General features: G+C 39.2%; 3 protein-coding genes across 4 annotated transcripts; 1 reads left to right on the forward strand and 2 right to left on the reverse strand.

Moving 5' to 3' along the window:
* Positions 1-19: 19 nt before the first annotated feature.
* On the reverse strand, positions 20-3,570 carry LOC122049458 (probable alkaline/neutral invertase D). 2 transcript variants are annotated; one of them, XM_042610842.1, is made up of 5 exons: positions 3,358-3,570; positions 2,507-2,919; positions 1,805-2,236; positions 472-1,030; positions 20-397 (listed from the first exon to the last, which is right to left on the reverse strand). In XM_042610842.1, exons 2-5 carry the CDS (start codon positions 2,903-2,905, stop codon positions 102-104), a joined length of 1,686 nt encoding a protein of 561 aa, XP_042466776.1. In that variant the 5' UTR covers positions 2,906-2,919; positions 3,358-3,570; the 3' UTR covers positions 20-101. The 2 variants fall into 2 exon arrangements, with proteins under 2 accessions (XP_042466776.1, XP_042466782.1); XM_042610848.1 differs by lacking the exon at positions 3,358-3,570 and having other exon boundaries at positions 2,507-2,923.
* Positions 3,571-4,433: 863 nt separating this feature from the next.
* On the reverse strand, positions 4,434-4,889 carry LOC122025745 (egg cell-secreted protein 1.2-like). The gene has a single exon (XM_042584648.1). It carries the CDS (start codon positions 4,887-4,889, stop codon positions 4,434-4,436), a length of 456 nt encoding a protein of 151 aa, XP_042440582.1.
* An 8,407-nt stretch (positions 4,890-13,296) lies between these two features.
* Positions 13,297-14,742, forward strand: LOC122038498 (classical arabinogalactan protein 5-like). Its single transcript, XM_042598312.1, has 2 exons — positions 13,297-13,687; positions 13,770-14,742. The coding sequence occupies exons 1-2, from the start codon at positions 13,331-13,333 to the stop codon at positions 13,869-13,871; spliced, it is 459 nt and encodes a 152-aa protein (XP_042454246.1). The 5' UTR covers positions 13,297-13,330; the 3' UTR covers positions 13,872-14,742.
* The last annotated feature ends 9,552 nt before the right edge of the window (positions 14,743-24,294 follow it).

Raw genomic sequence — 24,294 nt, forward strand, 5'->3', positions numbered from 1 at the left:
TAGATGATTAATAAAACTTATGAATTGTATTTGGAATAAACTCAAACAAATTAATAAGGCGTGAGCAGCCCTGCATCTGGTGCCACTTAGTTGAGTGAGTCTCATGCAGTCCATGAAGCTGACCTCTTTATCACGCGCTTCTTCCCCTTCTCCTCTTCAAGGGAGATCATTCCAAGGTGAGAGGGGTCTTCGAGCATCATTTTTGCCACCAAGTAGCCGGCGATAGACCATGTCTGATACTTCCTCGCTTGCTTGCCGATGTATCTTCCAAGCTTTCCGTCGTAGTATTCCGGCCAGCCGTCTTTCGACAACCTGCTCTCCGCAAGGTCAATGGCCTTCCTTGCAATCTGTGGCCTGCCGGTCTTGATACAGGCTGCAGTGAGTAGCCATAGAAGCACTGCAATAAACAAAAATAAACTACTTCCTTCAGACTTTCATCAATAAGAAATGAGGAAAATGATTTCAATTCACCTGGCCAAGATCCACCGTTATGATAACTCCATCTCGTGTTTTTAGGATCGCATCCTGTCACACTTCTCCATTCATGACCTTCTAAAGCAGGATAAGCTATCTTTAAGGGCATTTCACCAACTAGTTCCTCCCATCTCCCTTCGATGAGATCCATAATTGCAACTGATTGCTCTGGTGTAGCAAGGGATGATAATATGGCAATGCAGTTACCAAGGGCAAACCATCTGAAGTCCATTCTCGCAGGGCTAACATTTCCGACAAAGTAACCGCCGCGAGACGGCATGAAATCGAATATCCAATCTGGGATTGAATCAGGAATGACATTGAACTTATTGACAGCCGTATGAGAGTACTCTTCAGTCTTGTAGCAGTATATATCATTTAACTGTTGGAAGTCCAGCCAAAAATAACTTCTCATGTGATAACCTAAGGCGCGCAAACGCTGTACTATTCTCTCTATAAATTCCTCACCTTCTGCATCAGGTTTGAGCATTGCTAGTGCACATCTCAGTGCCATGAAAAAGAGGGATTGGATTTCTATGGGATAACCATATACACCCTAAATTTCCCCAAGAAGGAAAGCAATGTCAAGATGATTCAAAAAGTTATTATCTTATCAATGATTGAATATATACATAAATCAATCAGAAAAGGAATAATTATAAACAAACTGTACAATCAACTTCAGTAATGAAACTATATGATAGAAACTTGAAGTCTTGAACTTCTACATGAGTACATCTTTAGCACAACAATTCTCTTTCCATATACTTGATATCAAACTGATAGCTAACATCATTCTGCATTACCATAAAAAAAACACATGCTAATATATTCACTATAGAAATGGTTTTATTAAGAGTTTATGAACTTCAAGACCAAGCGTATCACTGGATGATATTGAATCCGCCTACCGGTATTGGAACAATCAACTATCAAATCCATTTTGGAACAGTTTAGTCAATTGTTAGATGAAAGATGAAACCAGATGCCACACTTCATACTTTTTTACTGCTGCTTAACAGTTGGAATATGAATTTTGTTAATCGGGTTCATTGATGTACTTAGAATGATAGAACAATGATTAGATTTCAAGCTGCAGTACATGCAAAGTCAATTGCTCTGTCTAAATAATATGATCAAATATTAGAAAAGAAATTTGAAGTAGCAGAAGTTGTTCACTGAAAGTAATGCCATCAGTTTTTTGCTATGTAACTCGTACAACTAATAAAGTCTGGAAATAATCTATCAGCTGAACTTTGCACAAAGCACAAGTTATTGTTGCATGCATAATGAAAATATATCTTGTAGTTTCAGAATTTGTTGAACTTACCATCCTACGATCTATCATGGAGCACCCATCGGCACATAGTAAGGTAGGGAATGTGTCAAAGCCCTCAGAGAGACATAAAGATAAAATAAGCCTCATCCCTCTCTGGCATTCTGGTGTTTCTGCTAAAGATAAATCTCCAGTAGATTTTGTATAGGCTCGAAGAAGAATAATCCACCAAAATCCAGAATCAACAGGTGCAACCCTACCAATTGCACTCCCACCAAAATCTGCTATTAGAGTCTCACTTTTCCTAGCAGGGTCATGGTTCACCTTGAAGCTTGCTGGTAAGACCCCTTCCCCAAGTTTGAAGCGATCAATTTTCTTTTCCCAGCTCTGGAGGAGGAGCGTCTTCAACAGAAAGTTTTTAACTATATCGGGTTCACCATTCATTAGAAAAGCCAAAGCACTTGGCACAAAATCACGCACAAAGACCTAAATACAAGATTAACAGACATAGAACCAAGGATTATGATATGAAGCTTTGATATAAACCAACAAAAATATTCATTTAACAAATGAGTGAATAAAAAGGGATCAACTGATAGGATCCTCATAGAATCCTGAAGAGATTAAGTTCAAGAAGATTCTATCAAGTTGGCATTTTAGGAAGGTAAAGAAGCGAGATGCAGTTGAAATCAATAGAACAAAGTCAAATATGGGATCTTTTTAAGGATCTAATAGGATATCTGTTCAACCATGTACCTGGTCATAGTTAAGGACTTCCTCCGAGGCGTGTTCGATGGCAGCCATGGTTCCAACAGGCTGCCGACGGAAGAGCACAATGGACCTTCGGAGAGCATCCCATGCCTCTGCGATCATCGGATGTGGACCATGCGGCTCAAACCAGTCTCGAGCCGATGAGGCTGGTGTGTCCAAAACTGACCTACCAACAGCAGGGGAGTACATGTCGTCAACCAGCCGAAGATTGCCCGAGAGCTCGCTCAACGACCGCTCGTCGAATGACAGCTTGCGCTCTATCTTAATCCTCGGCCGATCGAGCAACCGTGACAGGTGCTCGAAGTCGTCGAGCTCCGCGACGGAGCAGAGCGGCTCGACTCGCCAGAGACCCTCTTCGTCCGTCCCCTCCATTTCCTCGATCATTCTCACAGAAAATCCTTGTGAAATGCAAGTAAAACCCGCTTTTATTCCCTCAAACTTCCATTTAAGCAGAGTAAAACTTTATACCGCAGTTCAAATGAAGGAAACACATAAACACTTTAGCTCCAAAAAGGTTTGGAAATATAAAATAAAATTTGAATTCTTTTGCGAATAAAAGGATACACATTCTTACAGATTGCATCAGAAACTCGCATTTTTCTTTTTTTTTTTTCATTTCCAGAGGATGCTAAAACTTCATTCGAGCAGATTAAAGGGACGTAAAAGCGTAGATATCCAGACAAGAAGCAAAATTTGATCAAAAAAAAATTGGGAACAGATCTACTAACAATAACATAACAAGGATTAAGCACCAAGCAAAGAAAAGAAACTCAACCGATCATCAAAAGTTGGAAAAGAAACGGAAAAATCAGCAAAGGATGAAAAAGGGGAGTCACCTGCGTGGATCTAGTATGTCGAGAAGGTAAATGAGATCGAAGGGAGAAGAATCAGAGGGCTGCGCGGGCGCGGCGCGGCGGAGGAGCTGCAATGAAGAGAAAAGGAAAGAAGGGAAAAAAGAGCTAATGTGGCAGTAGCTGGGTACTTATAGCCGAGAAGGACCGACATGGTCGCCATCTTCCTCCTCCACCTTCAAAAGCGACCGGCTGCAGCCGGTAAGTGCCCTGCCGTGGCGTGCGAGGAGACCGCGTGGTGAGTTGCCGGTGCGCTGTTGGTTTGGTTTTTCGCCGTTCGTGTCTCGTACACCCAACTTGTTTAATTATCTTGAGAGAAATTTTAATTTTGCCCCTGATCACTTTTTTAAAATATTCCCAAGACATTTCAAATTATAATTTTACTCACTAAACTTTATTTTCAGTCAGTCATAAAAACTAACTTGTGCCATGTAAAATTATAGTTTCTGTCATTTTAAAATAAAAAAATATATTGTTCTAGTTTTAATGTCATTAAAATGAAGGGCAAAAACACAAATCGGTCCCTAAGAATGAAAAATTTCAGAGAGACCCCTATATTAAAAAATGTTCGTAATTAAATTCCATCCTATCTCATTAATAGAAATGACCGGGGCGAAAGGGAAGCCGAAACTTATGTGGCCAGTCGAGACGGTTCTAGGCGGGCCCACCCGGGGGCAACCCCACCTACGTCGCCGTCGTCGTTCGCTGCTCGTTATTAAATAGTCCTTCGGACTTGGCGGTGTTGACCAGATTGGGCTCGATCGAACGGTTGGAGTTTGGTGGCGTCGATGAAAGGCACCTTACGTGAACACGAGCGTCACCCAGATCCCACGAGCCACGTGGGGCTAGGCTATTGCCGTCCTCTAGCGGGAGATCTTCAGTACTGATTGATTTCATGGAGATTGAAATCACAAAGAACATGTCAAGATAACATAATATTTTCTTGTGGCATAGATAGATGTCTGCTACTGTAACAATTAGAATGTGGCAACTACAGACAATCTGTTACTGATTCACATTTATTCATATTTATCTAATTATGGGCGATAGTGGAAGCCTAATCAGGGAGTCAGAGTATCAACAGCGATCTCTGCCCCAGCGACGGCGGTTGGGGGGGCAGCTGATGGCGGCTGCGGTTGAACGGGCGTGGTAGGGACGGTGTCGGCGTCGCAGTAGCCGCGTAGGATGTCGGTCTCCTGGACGGTGAAGCCGAGGTTGGTGAACATGGAGGTCCAGCAGTGGTGGGTGATGACGCGGATGGCGCGGCAGCAGTCGAGGCTGAGGTACGACTCCCCGTTCAGGAAGAACAGCACGATCTCGTTGGTGCACGACCGCAGCTCCATGAGCGAGTTCCAGCACTCAACCAGCCCGCCGGCTTCGCCCATCCCCACGGCAAGTCGCGCCTGCAGGTCGGCGGCCTGGTGGAGCTCCACCGGAGAGAGCTCGCGGCCGCTGCCTGACGCGACCAGGAAGGCGAAGGCTAGCGCAAGGACTGCCAGATTCTGAATGGAATCCATGGTGCTGCTAATGGCGATCTAGACTGAGAAGGAAACTGGACGGTGCATGAGCATTTATAGTGCAAGAGCTCGCACGCACGGTGGAAGCTGAAGAGAGCAGGAGGCGAAGTGTCGATCGACGTTAACGCAGAGGAAGCTACTTAAATTAGCAGATTCTTAGTGGCTAATAATTACAAAGAATGCAAATCGAAATGTAACGTGCGACGCATAATTATTTTTGATTAGCTTCGGATTGAAGCAGCCGAATCATCTTGGCGGGCGATTCCTGTTCTTGTGAGTCACTGAAGAACCATCACGGAGCAAGCAAGCGCGGAGGGAGAAGGAAATCAGGAGGAGAACGACGTACGGATCAATCCAACAAAATCCGACCTTCAATTTAAGGAGCTTTAAGATTGCATGAAGATTGTGACCACTCCCTTTCTCAACTGTTCAGTTAATAGGATATAGAAATCTAACGGCATTATTAGAATAGATTAACAAGAGGAAGGATGCAAACAATAAACTTGTTATTATACTTTATCCATATGCAAGCGATACAATTTATAATGTGGTTAAGATGATCAATTGACCCATTAATAAGGAAAAGATTTAGTCTAATAAATATTATGTCCTAATATTAACTTAATTTAATCTGGTCATATTTAGCAATTCACTTTTATCCCTCGATAAATTCAACGGGAGATCTTTGATGTTAAATTTACATACTAGCTAGAATGTTGAAACGTTGTCTAGATAAAAACTTAGTAAAGATATCAACAATTTAATCTTTTTGTAGAAATATAAGAAACAAATAATTGTTGAATCACTACGCATTCTCGAAAAAAAATAAAAATTAAATTCCATATATTTTGTATGAGCATGAAATATTAGATTTGTTGTAAGATATATTGCTCCAATAGTCACACCAAATTTTTGATAGAATATTTGACGTAAGATGAAGTTTAGAAAAAAAGTGATTGAAGTCAAATAATTCCTGACGTTATATTGGCTATAACTTTATATTCAGCTTCAGTATTTGAATGAGATAATGTAGTGATACGGTGCATAATGGAAGGGTCCGATAAGGCCAGACAATCAGAAGTCAAGAGGGTGTGACAGTCAAAAGTTAAGGGGGCGTGGCAGTCAAAAGTCAAGGGGGCGTGGCAGTTAGAAGTCAATGGAAAGTGGCAGTCAGTAGTCAGGAGGGCGTGATAATTAGCAGTTAGGGAAAGAAAAAGTGGGACCGCTTGACGTCATCAGTCGCATGATCCCCGGTAGGGTGCTTACATATCAAGATCTCAGATCTGAGGCATGGGGCGCAACTGGGGGTAATGCCTGACCTGCCCTGACTGGTCGGATTTTTTCAGCTCAGGTTACATATCTAGACCTAGTACTCTCGGTAGGCCGACTCCCAATCGGGGCAATCCAAAAAGGAAAGATGAGGCTCTCGCCACAGCTCGTCCTTCTCATCAAGACTCAAGCCAAGTGTTATACCTGATAGATCAACCCGAGCTGCTCCTAGTCAAACCCGGGCTAGACAGAAGGCACTAGTTGACAACAAGGTCAGGGAATCGTAACTGCCTGTCAGAGAATAACTGCTGTATGTCAGAGAATATTCCAACGATCTGTTGTCATCTGCGAATGGAACTTTCTTCCAGTCCATGGGAGGGTGTCACGCGTCCTTCATCACTTGACAGGTCCTGACACCCGACATTTTCTGACATCAGTCGGGTTCCAGATGTACGCACGGTCATATAAAAAGGGAGGTCCTCTCCCTTGAGCGGGTACATTCTCTCACACATTCGCACTTGTCCTCTACAGTTCTTTTTCCTTCGTACACTGTTCTTCCGGACAAAAATCATCATCATCCTTCAGTTCCACATGGGGATCTGTTTTCCAATGCACATACGCCAAGTGTCCTCGAGTCACCTCTCCGACAATACCTCAGCCGGCCTTTGTCTGACTCGGATTCCGGACAGGATCATGTAGGTTGTTTTTTCAAATTCTAAGAGATAAGGTTTCGTCCAAGAAATATTGCATATCTACTAGGAGAGCGTCTATCTTCAAGAAAGCTTGCCCAATCCGCATCGCTATAGGCATGTAAATCTCAAGACGAGTGACGATATAAAAGAAAATCATGTAAAATAGTACCTTTGAGATAGCAAAGTATTCTTTTCACACTCTCCTAATTTTGTTCAGTGGGAGTATGCATAAATTGACAAGCACAATTTACTACAAAGATAATATCAGGGCATGTGATAGTAACATATTGTAAGACTCCGACAATACTTGATAAACCTGGGGATCAGACATCACAAAAGAGGATGAAGTTGTAGAAAAGTTGTTTATAGCAACAATTGGTGTAGAGATTGAATGTGCTCTATCCATTTTAGCTCATTGAAGAAACTCAATAATATATTTGCTTTGGGAGAGGAGATAACCTTCATCATGTGGAATAAATTCGATACCAAGAAAAAAATGAGTATTTTCCAAATCGAATGGGAAATTCTTGATTAAGAAGATTTAATATAGTTCTGATGTCCTTCTGATCAATGCCGATTAATAAAATGTCATTCACATAAATAAGAAAAAATATCATAGATCCATTATTATATTTGTATAATAGAGAGGAATTAGTCTTTGATTTAGAAATTCCTTGAGCTTGTAACAATTTAGATAATTGATGAAGCCATGCTCGAGGAGCTTGCCAAAGACCATATAAGAATTTCTTGAGTTGACAAACATGAGATGAAAATTGTGGACGAATAAACCTAGACGGTTACTTCATAAATACAGTTTCCTTAAGATGACTATGGAGAAGTGCATTAGAGATGTCTAATTGTCGTGCATGCCAATTAGAACTAATAATTATTGATAACAATAATCTAACAGATGTAATTTTGATGACTAGAATAAAGGTGTCATTGAAGTCAATACCAGATTGTTAACTAAATCCTTTGGCTACAAGTCGAGTTTTGTACTGTTCAAGAGAACCATCAGCTCGATGCTTAAGATGAAATATCCATTTAGAGCCCATAACATTCATGGAGGGAGTGTGTGAAACTAGGTTCCATGTTCCATTACGAAGAAGTACATCAAATTCTTTAGTCATTGCATTACGTCAATTAGGATCCTTGTTTGTTTTTATAAAACAAGTTGGTTCAATAGATTTTGAAAAAAAACACTAGAGCTCATGGAAGGAGATGTCATTGGTGGGCATCGTGCATATATTGTTGGAACCCCAAGGTGTTTTGATGTGATCAAACAAGCTAAGTTAGGTCCTGTGTTTGTTTAACCCTTGTGTCTAAGTGTGCAGGAGCTTAGGAACACAGGAAGTCGAGCGGAAGACGCGGCTAGCGAGAAGGACTGCACGGGAGAGAGCCGACAGGCACGGGAGAGAGCCGAGGGAAGGAAGGCTGCTCGAGGAGAAGGCCGGAACTTGGGTTCGGGTGAGCCCTATTCCGGATGGCCGAGATCACCCAAGCTAGCGGAGCCGGAGCGAACAAGACCCGGACCGAGACGAGCTGAACCGGAGGCGAAAAAGTCAACGTTGTTGACTTTGTGCTCCGGGGCACCCGGAGCAGTCCGGGGCGCCCGGAACCCTTCCGAGCGCCCGGACCTGGATTTTCAACTCACTTGTAATCAATTCTTTCTGTGCTTTCAGTTGTGTTCTTTTCATTTGTGCTGTCAACGTTGTAAAAATGCTTCTCTGCCCAGAGGAGATCATAGTGCGCTTACTTTCCTTAGATTAGCAATCCTCTAATTGCAAACCAAGTAAATCTTTGGTGTATGATTTCTTTACTTAGTCTCTACTTTTTATAACAAGTGTTTATGATATAGTTGAAATCCGAGAAAGGTTCGAGTTTTATTTTGTAGGGCAATTCACTCCTCCCCTCTTGCCGGCCTCCAAAGGGACCTACATATATGTCACCTAAAGGAAGCATGCAACGAGGAGTAATATTATTTGATTCACTTGTTGATGGTGATGAAAAAGTAGGTTGATATAGTGATTCTAATGATGACTTGTATTATCTGATGATCCAAAATTAGAGGATGTATTATCTATAGCTGGTGAAACTTCCAAAATTGGACATGGAATAGGTTCTAAAATATTGTCCCTTCTAATATTATCAGTACATTCTGCTCTTAATGGAGTAGTCACTTAGGGTGATTCTGATAATGTAGAAAACTTTGCAGAGAGCTCTGGAGCAAGACCTAGGATGTCATCTCCTCTTGAATCTTTAGTATGTCTGATTGGATGAGCGACCTGTGGGAACTTAGATGTGATATTAGGTGGTGTCAAAAAGATACCACATTTCCCTAAAGATAGAGTTGTTGTGGCTGCAAAAGGAAATAGAGACATGTCGAGAGTATATATATATGTTGATATATGTAGACAACGATACCTATGATGCAAATTACTATAACCGAGAAAAACACATTATTGAGAACGAGAATTTAGTTTATGTTTATAGTAGGGGTGTAGCCATGGATAATATGCTCAACCAAAGATATGTAAAAAGATGCAGTTGAGAGGCTGATTATAGAGTTTTTCATGGGACATTTATGTTGAAGCAATGGAGTCAGTAGACGATTAATAAGACAAAGTGCAGTTTGAACCACGTCATCCCAAAATTTAAATGGAACTGATGTATGATTGAGAAGACCTAAGGTAGTTTCGATTATATGACGATGTTTTCTCGCCGCGGAGTTATTTTGTTTGGAAGTGTGAGGAAATGAGACTCGATGGAGAATGCCAGAAGAGTATAAATGATAATGAAGTGCTTGATATTCTCCTCTCCAATCAGAGTGGAGAGAGAGTATTTTACGACCAAAGTAGTGTTCGACTTGCCTTTGGAATCGACAAAAGATATCAAAAATCATATTTTTGTTTTATAAGAAAGATCTAGGTAAACTTACTAAAGTCATCAATAAAAGTCACATAATAAAAAACCCCTGATTTGATAAAATAGGAGCAATACCTGAAACATTAAAGTGCATTAATTCTAAACGAAAACTAGATATATGAGAAGTAGAGACAAAAGGTAATTTGTGACTTTTTGCATTTAAACATGCTTCAAAAGAATGTGACGAGAATACCCCAGAAGTTGGTAAGTCAAATCGATTAATGATTTCTTGAACAGGATATAGAGATAGATGACCAAATCGTGCATGTTAAGAGGATTTGTTGTGTGTTCCCTAATGAGAGCTTTGGTGGAAGTAGGTTGAAGGTAATAAAGACCTTCTCTGATTTCTCCTCGGAGGAGGGTGGTTCCTATTATGAAATCCTTCACAAGACAAAAATGAGGATACAATTTAAAGAATACATTATTGTCAAGAGCAAATTGATGAACTGAAAATAAATTTTTAGTGATGGATGGAACATGAAGAGTATTGTGCATATGAAAAAGTTGACCAGATGAATGAAAAAATATATTTCCAAGATGAGCAATTTGTAAACCTTAGTCAGATTCATTGCCTACTTGTACTGTGTTATGACCATGATATGAGCAAGGTTCTATAAGAATGTCATAGTCTGATGTAACATGATGAGTTGCTCTAGAATCTGGATGTCATCTTAAGATTGAAGAATTTGACGTAGGTATATCAGGATTGCTTGTAAAGGAGAATGCACCTGGATGAGATAATGAGGTTTGGGGTGAAGCTTGATTTGAAGATGCAAAACCTTCGTAAAAGTTTGAATCAAATCTCTTATAACATTGATGAGCAAAGTGACCATGGTTGAAACATATCTAACAACATCCTCGATCTAATCCTTGACCTCATCCTCGTCCTTGTCATCGTCCTTGGCCGCCTCCTCTATTTCTTCTACCTTTATTTCTTTGATTTTGTTGATGATGAGTAGCACTATCGGTTTTGTGAGTCGTATGTGCTGTAAGAACGGTAACATCTGACATCCTTTAAGATTATTATTGTAAGAGTATTTCATGAGAGAATAAAATGTCATGAAAGGTATCAATTGACACTTGATCTATGTGAGTTGTTACGTTTGGAATAAATCTGTCATATTGAGGTCCCAAATATATATTAGTAAATCTGAGTATAAAATTAGATGTCCGATCTCGGTTAGATTATTGGCTAGATTATTAAAACATCTCTTATTTATAAAATAGCCAAATACATATATTAGTAAGAATAAAATAAAAAACATTTTGACTCGCAAAATACTCATTACTTATTTATTTTTTTTATAACATAATTTTATAGAGAATTTTTTAATATTTTATTAGTATATATATATTTAGCCCTAATTTAAAACATATATATAATTAGTGTAATGGTAAATTTTATTTTTATTTTAACACACCTCTTGAGTTCGAATCTTTGTAGGACTGAATTTATATTTTTTTTTCTCCTTTATTTTTTACATTTCAAGTAAATATACATTATGCATTTTAAAAGTTTGGAGAGGTTATTATTATATAATACATTTAATAATTATTTTCGTCATTTAGTATATCGGCCCAGCTCCAAACTTAAAATCCTAAATCTATCCTGGGCATGACCCACCTACTTCTCAATTTTAAGAGAAAAGAATAGAACTTTAAGACATTTTTAATATTAGAGTTCTATAAGAATTTTTTTAGTCTATAATATGTCACCTCAATAATACATCAAAAATATAAAAACATATCACTCTCTCCATAATTAAAGAAACTCTTCTTGTAATTTTTTATGGACCCTATATTATTAAATTTTTTTTGTACATCATTAAATTCCGATCTCACCCATATTATTGATTTTGAAACGAAAGAGCCTGTTTGAAATTTCACTATCATTCTTAAATTACAAATCTCAAATCATCCATAATTGTTAGAGTTTGTTTTTCAATTTTTTTATTCATAAACCTCTTTAAAATCTCTTATTGGAGATGAGATTTTTAAAGAGGGCTATGAAACCCAAAAGTTAAAAAAAAAAAAACCTTAAACCATAGTAAGACACGAAGTCTGAGGTTTTTATTTTAAGAGCAATAGAAAATTTTCAAAGCTATCCTTTTCTTTTAAAATTGTGAATGTGGGTAGGCAACTTGATCCAATACTAATTAATGATATGATATAAAGATGTGTGATTTGCTAATATAGAACCCCCAAAAAGGTCTTTGGGAGATTTTTGCAGGTGTTTATGTTTTTTATGTGTAGCATATTGCGGAAAAAAAAAATTCATTCAGAGCTATAACTATTGAAGATGCCTTGAAAATAAAAATTTTAAACCTACTGCTCATAATGATTCAAGCTTTTTGGTTTTACAAACCTATTCAAAATTTTGCATTGGCGTTGCATAAAAAAAACGAAGCTTGACCAGAATTAATTACAATATCCACTGTAATTGATATATTCAAATTCACCCTCAGTTATCTCAATGTCGTTGCAGTTCTTGAAGGGAGACGAAAAGATCGAAAAATATGATTTTACTTTTCATTTTCTTCCACCCTAACTAAAATTACATAAACCACTCCTTGTGGCATTATTCCATTAATACATTACCTCCTCCGTGTTGACCTTGGGATGAATTGACGGAAACACTGAGGACGAACATATTCATCTTTTATCACAATTATTCCATTAATACAACTAAATAATAATAAAAACCAAACAAACATTGAATTGCCTTCGGTTCTTTACAGTGTCACAGCTGCAATGCTTCCAAAACGTACAATCAATGCTCCCATCCTACGTCCGTTGATGCATTGTCTGTTTGATTTTTCAATTATCATGATTTATCTTCTCTATAGTGATTTTAGGATGGATTAACGAAAGTCTCCGGGATCATAATATTATGATAGAATATTCAGATTATCATCTAGATACTCATGATTTAAACCTCAACTACGATGTATTTATAAGAATTTTTCTTTCAAATGAGGAGCGTAATCAAAGGATATTAAATTTCTGAACTGATCGTTACATGCGTTTCCTAATTTATTTGATGATTAATGAAAAAATTCTATAAGATCAGACTGTTCATTTCAAAAATAATAAATGAAATTAACTAAAATTATTATTTTTTAAGACGGACTAGCAGAAACATTGAAACCTATCATATTCAACTTTTGTCAACAACGCTCTCGCTCAACTTTGCTTTCTCCGACCTCGACTCACGAAGCTGCCGCGGCCCGATTTAATACTTTGCCCAAGAAAAGGCGCCTCGAACTCACTGCGTCCCACTTGGAAACCGATGCCGCCTTCGCTCCATGGACCAAACCCCACCGGGACACAAACAAATAACCTATCACGCTTTGTCAATTGTCTCTGCAGTAAAATAGGAGCTCTCGGAACTAAGAGACTGATTAAAGTAATCATTGCACAATTAGTCTCCCATCTCAATTTTGCCATCCTACTTACTTTTCTCTCGTTTGAGATTCTTCATAGAGCAGCTCGACTGTCGAAGCCTCCTCTCTCCTGTCCTGTTTCCCCCATTGAAGTCTCTCACTGTAAAGCCTCATGCCGCACTGCTTTCGCGCAGTCTACGGCATGTTGCTCTTTGCCAGCGTCGGCTGCCTTCTCTTCCTCCTCTTTCAAGCCTCTCAAGCCATGGACTTCCCGGAACTCCCTGCGTTCCCTGCTCCGGCGCCCACTTCCGGAGCCGACTTCGTGGTCTCGCCGACATCAAGAACTCCGCCTGCCTCCGGTCCTGCGCCGGCGCCGCGGGTGGACTCGAGGCCTCTGGAGCCCAAGGAAAAATCGGCTCCGGCAAGCTTGATCCCGTTCATCAGCAGCAGTCCAGCTGTACCGCTCCCGGTGGGAGAGACCGACACGGCCACCATCCTGACATTTCCGACGCAGGGGTCGGACAACCGGGTGCGTATGCTTTTCCTAATTTGCTGTTTCTTTTTCAATAAAGATGACGACGACGACTGAGAAGTGAAATTACGTTGGGCAGGCGGTGGGTGCGTCGTCGTCGTGCGACGCGGTGCGCGTGTCGTCGCTGCTCATCGTGCTCGCCTCTGCTTTGCTCTCGACTCGTGCTGTTTCTTTTCTTTGATGTCCCTTTTTTTTACTCTACTTTTTTGTTGCTGTTTTTTTCTCATCGCTTTGGCTCTTCCACTTTCGAATCCATTTTTTTTTGTTTTTATTTATATAATTTGGTTTTCAAACTGTTCCGATCAAAATGCTTGTGCTTTGTCCTAATCGTTTTCTTACATATTAGTTCTTTCCATTCAATTTTATTTTTCAGATGGATAAAAAACGAAGATACAAACGACATCGTTTTCCATTCAAGAACATTAGTTGAATCTTCTTTAACGCTAAATCTTCTTTAACGCTAAATCTTTGAATTTCCGGTTTTCTTCACGACTTCCTAATTTATGAATATGACATCACAGTCAACTCTAACAATATCTCTAACCCTTGGCCGTCATTTCACACCCTATCCTCGTCTTCTTTTGCATTATTGATTGATACCGCCAACTTTTATCTTCCATTATAATTTGCAAACATTTGTGACAGAAGAGGCAAACCGAGGATAGATGTAGATACAAGGATGTTACATGAACACCCAAGATCACATGCAATTAACAAGATCAGTCCTAACAACAGCAAGGATTTTTTTGAAAATTTACAACTAATGTGATAGATTCTTGACAAGTTTATCCGCAAATTATTTGTAAAACAAATCAAATAGTTGACCATATCAATATACCTTGTAAGGATTTTTTTAGTAATTTATCAAAGAGTGCACTCACATTTTCAAATTGATGTAAACTATTTTGATATTTATCAAATAATTATTTTGATATTTAACAAATAACGCATTCAATTATATGTTCTTTTCAATTTACGCTCTTGACAAATTTAATTTTTTTTTCTCTGTTTTTTTTCCTTCTTCTCTTTCCTCTCTACTATATACAACCTATCTCCTATTTTCTCCCTCACTCTTCTCTTTCCGTTTTCTTTTGCATGCCTGCATAGCGTGGATTTAACATGCAAATTATATAAGACCAACAACATTTCGAATTTAATTAATTTTTTAATAATATTTTAATACCTTCAAAAAAACAAAAATTGAAACAATCAATTAAAGGCACGATTGAACTCCTTATAATTTTAAAAATCTACGAAATCTAAAATAATTGTAATCTAATATCTCTAAATCGATCAGTGAATTTTTATCGAAACTCATTGATAGACTTAGTCAAATTCAATTAAACTCATTTCAAATTCTATGAATTTCTAAGATGGTAAGTAGTCCAACAACCCTTCATTACTTATTTCAATATCTTCAAAAATGTTAAAATATTATCAAATAAATCAGCCCAATGTACGAGTTATGAATGGGAGTCCTTCAATCCATAAACACATTCATTCCATCTCCAACTAAAACCAACCAACCGTACCATATTAGAACAAATTCTGCTAAGCTTGGTATGATTCTATATCATGCTCACATTAAGAAATAAACATTGGAGGGTACTATTGAACTCCCTAGACAAGTCCGATTAAATCTATTTCAAATTCTATGAATTTATGATATTGTAAGAAGTCCAATAATGTCCCTCATTATTTATTTCAATTTTTCCAATGATGCTAAAATATTATCAAAAAATCAACCCAACGCGAGATTGATATGAACAATGGGCCAGATATGGATGGAACCATATCAAACCCTATTAGGTAAAAGAAGTCAATCAAATTTAGGATCTTTCCATCCATAAACACGTTCATTCCATCTCCAATTGAAACCAACCAACCACTCAATTTCATCTCTTTCTTTTATTTGTTTTTGAATTTCGTGTAAAAGAAAACTCTTCACATTAATGACCACCCTTTCTTTCCGTGATCTTACAATGAACACGAGTTTTTTCATTGTAAATGAGTACGAAGCAATCAATGAATTCCAATGGTATGGAATCATATAAAACCCACGTTGGGCTAATTTTTCCGATAATATTTTAACATTATTGGAGAAGTTGAAATAAGCAACGTAGACACCGTTGGACTCCTTGCAATATCAAAAATCCATATAATCTGAAATAAGTCTAGGTCCATAAGTAGATTCCCTAGTCTCCTCTCCTCTTCCATTATTGATCAATGTCCACGGTTCTTCTCATCTATTATAAACATCGTGACAGAAAAGGCATACTGAAGATAGATACAGATAAAAAATGGTACAAGCACCCAATATGGCAAGCAATCGACAAGGTTAGTCACAACAACAGTGTGGATTTCAAAAAATTACAGCTAATGTAAAAGATTCTCCACAAGTTTATCCACAAAATATTAGCAAAACCACAAAATATTAGCAAAACAAATCAAATAGTTGGCCTCATCATTATCTTGCAAGGATTTTCTACATAACAACGTTAATAACTTTCTTATATCTTTATGGAAATGATGATCTTATGCAAGGGCGACAGGTCTCCCTTTCCTTATTCTTCAATTATTCTGTATTCACTAAGCTTTGGATTTTGGATAGTGGAGTCACTCGTCATGTCACGTTGGATCTCTCTTTTTCACTAAAACACAATCACCATTGATACCTATTGTTAATTTACCAACTGGATCTACATTTTCAATCACTTCAATTAGGATCGTACCTTTCAATTCTGACATTACATTAGATGATGTTCTAGTGTTCCTAATTTTGCTTTTGTTTATTGAACTTTCAAAATGAAATTCCTAACCAGGGAATTTCTGTAGAGTAACTTTCAGCACAGAATATTGCATATGCATCAGATACTCACAATGCCATAAAGCGAAATTACATGAACCCAATGTTTCTCAATGCATATGATCAAGGAGTGACGCACCTGATGTAGATGGTGTCAAGAAGCCGGCGGGTCCCAGGTATTATTATCGGCAACTCTTCAGTATGCCTCAGATCAGTCTCTTCCGCTGTCGTTGCCACCCCAAAGAACGCCTCTTCCTGGAAAAGGCCCGGCGAGGACGACGGAGAAGGAAAATCTCTTCTAGGAACGCTAATCCATACGCCAAAAATGGACATGGCGGTCTTCACCACCTCATCTTCCTCGACCGCTACCAGCACGACACCTGTGGTACTGGTTGAAGAGGATGAGGAGGTGGAGGCCAACATCGTGTTTGTCAGATTTCTGGAGCATGAATTAGGGTTTTAAAAAGGATTTCTACTCTCCTCGATCTGGCGTTGTGTGGGGTAACCTCGGCGTCGGAAGTGCCTGACGAGGTTGGGATCGAACGGTCTTGTCGATGGAGAAGCGATTCGAGGGTTTGCAGGCGAAGGTGGAGAAGATGTCGTCAACGGATCGACGAAAAGAAAGTGGCGGCGATGAGGAAGAGCACGCCGCCTGTCAGAACCCTAACGAGCATATATATATCCGCTTGTCAAGGTCTCACCGTTTCGCCTTAAATCGGCTTCACCGTTTCGCCTTAAATTAGGTTATTGTCTTCAAATGATATTTTTTACGACAATAATTATACCGTTTATATTCTTGATAAAACAAATAAGACTTCCATTTATATAAAATTTCATATTAACTCATGTTCCATTTATTTTATTATATTATATTATAAAATACTTTCATTTCTATCAAATTTCATATTAACGCATGTACATTTAATTTATTATATTATAATATTTGAGATCCTCATGAAATACCCATGCTCTCAAATAAGGCTATAAATTAATTTAATATCTTAATAAGTACTTATTTATATTCGTTATGTACATATTGAATTAAATGAAGAATATATACGTTCGCTTCATTAATATTTGATCCGGTCATGAAGGGCCCGATCAATAGGGTGGTCAATGATATGATGGAAGTTAAAATCAAGCTGAGCAATGCCCCGTATCGATGACTGATCGAACGATCCACTTGCCTGACTGGCTCGAAGGGCAGCTGAGTTGATATCAACCCGATGATTACCATAGTTCGGTCGCATACCGAACTTCCGACGCTTAGAACAAGATACACGTCGAGTGGTCAACCCGCTCAGACTCACATTGAGGCTCAGAACCAGTGATCACTCTCAGATATAGCTCAGACAGTGGAGTGTTGGCCGAGCGGCCACCCCTGCTCGACCAAAGGGACAAACCCGCCGAACGCCCACCCCGCTCGACCCACTAACAGACAAAAGGAGGATCAACTGATATCCTCGTGGGGACTTGTGCCATCGACAGACGACATGGTGGGCGGCATGGACAGGCAGAGGATCGTACGACGAAAACTTCCACTGTCATATCAAAGATATGCATGGGTCATTAAGGTATGATTTTCTGACACGTTTTTTCAAGGTATGCTTTGAGAAGCGTACGCGCCTCGAGAAGCGTGCATGCGCTCCCCGAGAGTCATATATAAAGATCCTCAAATTTCGACGGAGGTATGCATAATCTCTACTGTAACTACAGTTACCCTGCCATTTTACTTCCTTATTTCTTCTACATCGTCGGTGGTTGACTTGAACGTCGGAGGGCTATCGCCGGAGAACCCTTCCCTGGCTCGGCACTGACGTTGCTGTGGTTGCAGATTTCACTGACGAGAACTCCACCAACGGTCAACAAGAGCGCTACGTCCCCAGCATCCATCGTCTCGACTTTCGGACAGGATCAAATTTGGCACCGTATGTGGGAACGTACTTGCATCCGAGTCGAGAAGATGGAGGGCACTGGACGACTTCACACCGTGACGCTCACTCAAGAGGAGCTCGACACACTAATACAAGCGCGAGTGGCAAAGATAGTCGAGCAACAATAGCAAAAGGCACTAGCGGACCGACTAGCGCACTAAGCAACGTCGACCTCTGGAGGCTGAGCGGCTCACGACGATCGACCGGAGCAGTATTCTATTTGGGGACAAAATAGACTGCCGACCGGCACGCATGGAGAAGCTCCACCCGTGCCTATTCCATTCCACCGGGCTTTGTTTCAGACGCCCTCAGAAATCGCACAAGCGAATCAAGAGCGGAGGTCCTCTTTAGATGAAGCGCCTGTGCGGGACGCAAGGAAAGGCAAGGCGCCCTGAACCGACGCGTCTCCCGAGCGGATCAACCGCCAGTTCTCTGAAGCAATACTTCAAGACCCATTGCGAAGGCACTACGCTCCATTGGCAATCGGAGAATACAACGGATCGACTGATCCAGATGATCATTTAAGAAAGTTCAACAACGCTGCTACACTTCACCAATACACATATGAGGTGAAGTGCCGAGTCTTCCTTACCACGCTCTCCGGCTCGGCCTAGCGATGGTTCAGGAGACTGCCGGATGGATTAATACAAAGTTTCAAGGATTTTCGAACGACCTTCCTACATCATTTTGCAAGCAGCAAGCGCTACCAGAAGACGACCGTCAGCTTATTTTCTTTGAAGCAAGGGTCGAGAGAAACCCTCCGAGCGTACATACAACGCTTCAATCAGGTAGCAATGGATATCCCCTCGGTCTCATCTGAGACCATGATGAATGCCTTCACACAGGGGCTCGCCGAGAGAGATTTCTTCCAATCGCTCTCAGGAAGCCGCCCCGCGACTACGACCACATGCTCAAGAAGGCCAACGAGTACATAAATGTAGAGGAGGCCTAGATGGCGAGAAGGAAGGAAGCACCATCCGAACCCTAAGCGATCGAAGGTCACCACGAGCCCACTCCACTAACCGCCAAAGGGCGGCGTATAGTTGGCCGCCAGAGACGAGGGCAAATGTCATAACATGTGGCTTCCAATGATCGAGCGCCAAAAGGCAAGGTATGGACGCTTATGTTTTGTTCCTTCTACTACCAAAATACTCGTGACTATCGCGGTTATTACATCGATAGCCCGCCGGCCGCTAAGAGGCTATCACGCCGATCCGCCCATCCACCGATAGCATGCACCAATCTGCCGAATGTGAGAGGACACAAGAAGATTCAGCCGGCACCATCGCCATCCCGAAGGAAAGTGTCGATCTTCTCCCTGCCTCGCGAGTGAAAAGCCATTCGGAGAGGAGGAGATAAGCATCATCACTCGGTCGACCGACCATCGAGACTCTTACCGACGAAATCAAACGCTGACGGAAATAGGTCAGGCTGTAGAGGACGAGCGATCGAAATCGAATCGCCCGAGGAGCCTCGATGGAAGCCCCATAATAACGCCTCATCATCCGAGCGATAATCTCCAACTATACACCACCAGATTTTTGTCGACACAAGGAGCTGGTGAATATAATTTTCAAGAAGGCTGATCAGTCCATCATCGATCGAGGCTAGCTTGATGACAATTCCCACTATACGGGTTCACCGACGACGGTTCTCGCCGACCGGCCAATCAAGTCGGATCGCGAAGCCACTCGGAATGGACCACAAACTTCATTGTGGTGCATGCATCTCCTACAACGCCATTCCACACCACCGACCCAACGACCGATACTCAACGCATTCGTACCGTAAGATCAAGGTTAGGACCGTAGGAGAGGTTTGTTAGAATGTATACTAAAAGCCTAGCTTTTGGTATAAACATTTATCAAGAAATAATCACATTAGAATTACATTAGTAGTTCAATTAATTTTATGATAACATAGTGTGTGAGTCACAGAAGATCATGTTATCGATTATAAATAATATAGTAGTGTGCTCACACACGATGGAAATGAACAAACCATTGGAAGGTCGTAATTAGTGTATTATCTTAACTATATAATTACATTAGTACACTTAGAGTGTATTGAGTAGGACCATTAGAAGTCGTTTCCTTTATAATGACTTTATAAAGGAACAAACTGTTATTATGGAAGTGTTTTAATCCTAATATAATAACAAGCACATATTTGATATTCATTTATTTAATTTATCAATGGGTGAGATTTAGTTCGATAAATCAATAAGCCCGATAAGTTGGAAATGATGTTACTTATAGTGTGACTTATTGATTATAGAAGGAAAGTGTCCTAGTAATCTAGGTTGATAATGTCCCCCAAGAGCTCATAAAGATTGTCATGTTAAACCCGCAAGTGGACTTAGTCCGACATGACGATAAGGTTGAGTGGTACTACTCTTTGGGACTAAGATATTAATTAAATTAGTTGTCAGAGAACTCACTTAATTAGTGGATATTCGACATCTTAAACATAGGAGACTAACACACTCATAATAAGAAGGAGCCCAAAATATAATTTGGGATTGAGTTCACTAATAATTCTTTAGTGGTATGAATTATTATTGATGAAGTAGTTGTGTGTTCGGCCAACACGGGAAGCTTAATTTCATCGGGAGACCAAAACAAATTCCTCCTCTCGGTCCCTATCGTAGCCTCTTGTATATAAGATTTACACCATATACCCACCTTCTCACTCCATTTTTGTGTTAGGTTAGTCGAACCCAAGCTGCCCAGACCCAAAAGTCAAGAGTTGGTGTCGTCCAAAGCTTGGGTCCCAAGCTTAGGTGGAGCCACTAGAAAATAAAAGGAATTTTTATTAAAATTATTTCTTATGTGGATATCATGGTTTTAAAGAGAGTTTAAAATTTAAATCTTCCTTTTATAGCTTCTACAAAGATTAAGAAAGATTTGAAATCTTTCCTTATTTGTAGATTGAAAGAAGATTTTAATTTTGAGAAAACTTTCCTTTTTAACCATGTTCATGTTTAAAAGAGAGTTTAAAATTAAATATTCTCTTTTATTAGTTTCTACAAATTAAGAAAAGATTTGATATCTTTCTTTAGATTGAAAGAGATTTTAATTTTTAGAGATAACTTTTTTATTATCCACATGTTTTAAAGAAAGATTTTAATTTACAAAATTTCCTTTTACTAACCATGAAGGATTAAAATTATTGGAGAATTTTTATAAATTTCGGAGATAAATTAGGAAGTTTTAATTAATTAAAACTCTTCTTGTTATAAGGGTTTAATTACCATTATTATTAAGAGAAAAATTATTTTAATTAATTTTTTTTTTCATGGCAAAGAAATTAAGGAAGTTTTTATTTAAAATTTCCTTATTTGCCAAGACCAAGGAATATAAAAGAGGGGGTAGAGGTGCCTTCATGGCTAACGACTCTATTCTATTCTTCCTCTCTTTTCCTCCTTGGTGGCCGGCCCTAGCTTCTCCCTCTTCTCTTCTTCTTGTGGCCGACGGCAACCCCTCTTGGAGCTCTTGATGGTGGCTGGTTCTAGCTAGGAGAAGAAGGAGAGAAAGGAGGTTTTGTTTCATGCATCCCTTGGAGCTTGGTGGTGGTGACCAGACCTCTACTTCTCTTGGAGAATTGTGGTGGCCGAAACCTAGAAGGAAGAAGAAGGTGCTTGGTGGTTCTCATCTCGAAAGATCGTTGCCCACACAACGTCCGAGGTTAGAAGAGGAATACGGTAGAAGATCAAGAGGTTATTTGCTTACGAAGAAAGGTATAACTAGTAATTGTTTTCCGCATCATACTAGTTTTCTTTGTATAGTTATTTTTGGAAATACCAAACACAAGAGGCATATGATTCTAGAGTTTTCGGATTTATTTCGATTTTGTATTTCTTTTGTTTTATTTTTCGAATTTTTGATTCGATTGTTCTTTTTGGTTAACCTAGAGTTATTTAAGGAAATAAATATTAGCTTTCCTTAAAAGACTTTGCCTAGGCAGTGGTGGTTGCTCCCATATCCAAGAAGGTCATGTGCCTCGCTATGCAGTCCTGGAAGCCGATTTTGGAAATTAATATTTATGGAATTAATAACTTAGGTAGATTTGAATCAATAGTGTTAAGTTTCGCTTGCGATTCAAATCTAAACCATTAAGAACAGATAAGTTAAATTTGGAATCAATGATGTTAAGTTCCGTCCGTGATTCCTAATTTAACTTCTAAAGAACACAATAGGTTATTTAAGGAAAGGTTCGACACTTGTACAAAAAATTTTTGTACAGTGAAACCGGTACGTTTCCCTAGGACTAACCAACAATTGGTATCAGAGCTAGGGTTTGCCTCTGTGTGTTTGGTTTTCAAATTAGGTTATGCACATGTCATACATAATTTAGGCAGGATAATAGTAGATGTTGTGTGTGATTGGACCCTTGGACATGTCAAGGGCATTATTTTGTGTGTGCATGATTATATGTAACTAATACAGCAGGAGCTGTATTAGCCCTAGGATTTTAGAATTTTATTTTCGATCTAGATTACATGTACATTCCCTCGTGGAATATAGGATCGATATATGTAAAATTATATTTTTGTTGCGGATCGGATTCTTGCGAGGCGTGGTACTTTTGGAGCACCATAGGCGCAGCGGAATAAGAAGCAAGATGGATGCGACAACTCGACCCGATGGCGGTGGCTAAAGATGGCAGCAGCTAGGGTTGGAGCACATAGAGGACAGTAACAGGAAAAGGCCATAATAGTTGGAAAATAATTTCCATATTTATTGTTTTTATTTACTGTGATGTGTGTGTATGCATATGATGTATGCTAGGATAGTTTAAAATTCCTCATTTTAAATAACTAAGCGGGAGAGGGATTTATTTTAATAAATTCCATGGTCTCCATTACTGGTTTGTAAGTGATGCAAACAAACTTGCGCGTTGGCTCTGAGTGCCTTCCTCCATATCGGATGAATTTGTTTGCGGATCACTAGATCAAACTTCCATTTAGGATGACTATAGGAAATTAATTAAGAGCATATGATCTTCCCCGTCGGAAGGGGCACAATCTTTTTAATGGACTTAGTGTCAAGTAATGGTATACACTTAGGCACGTCTAATAGTATCCTCCCCATCGGAGTCACTGCTATTATTTGTGTGACGAAAGGAAAACCAACTATTAATTTGTCAAAAAGATAAGTTGACAAGATAATAAAATTAAAACCCCCTCTTACAAATGTCGAGTTTTTATATACGTCCACACTATCGTGGCATACAAAATTCACGATGTATGAGGTAATTTTACTTGTCAGGATGACAAGGAAATAAAATTAATGGGAAAAACCCCTCTTACAAATGTTTGGTTTTGTATACGTCCACACTATCGTGGCATACAAAATTCACGGTATTTGAGGTAATTTTATTTGTCATAAAGATTCATTGACAAGATAATTAATGGGTAAAACCCTCCTTTTACAAATGTTCAATTTTGTATACGTCCACACTATCATTGCATGCAAAATTCTCGGTGTTTGAGGTGTTGGTGAATTTAAATAATATTGTTTAAGGAATCAATGTTATTTTAAATTCAAAGTTTTGACCAAAATATTTGATCAAAGATATACCAACTATTAATTTTATTTGTCATGAAGTTAGAATGATGAGATAATAAAATTAATAGACAAAATCTCTTTTTGTATACGTCCACACTATCGTGGCATACAAAATTCACGAGATTTTAAAGCGTTGGTCTTGACCAAATATTTTTGTGATTCTTAGGTTTTCAAATGTTAGTTAATCCCTTAGCTGTTATACTATAGAATAGACTTAGTAGTCCCAATTGTAATGATTGGAAAACTTGGACATTAAGGTAGACTGTCCTCTCAGAACTGAGAACAATAATGGTG

Source organism: Zingiber officinale, chromosome 1B (genome assembly GCF_018446385.1).
Source record: "Zingiber officinale cultivar Zhangliang chromosome 1B, Zo_v1.1, whole genome shotgun sequence".
Classification (NCBI taxonomy): Eukaryota; Viridiplantae; Streptophyta; class Magnoliopsida; order Zingiberales; family Zingiberaceae; genus Zingiber; species Zingiber officinale.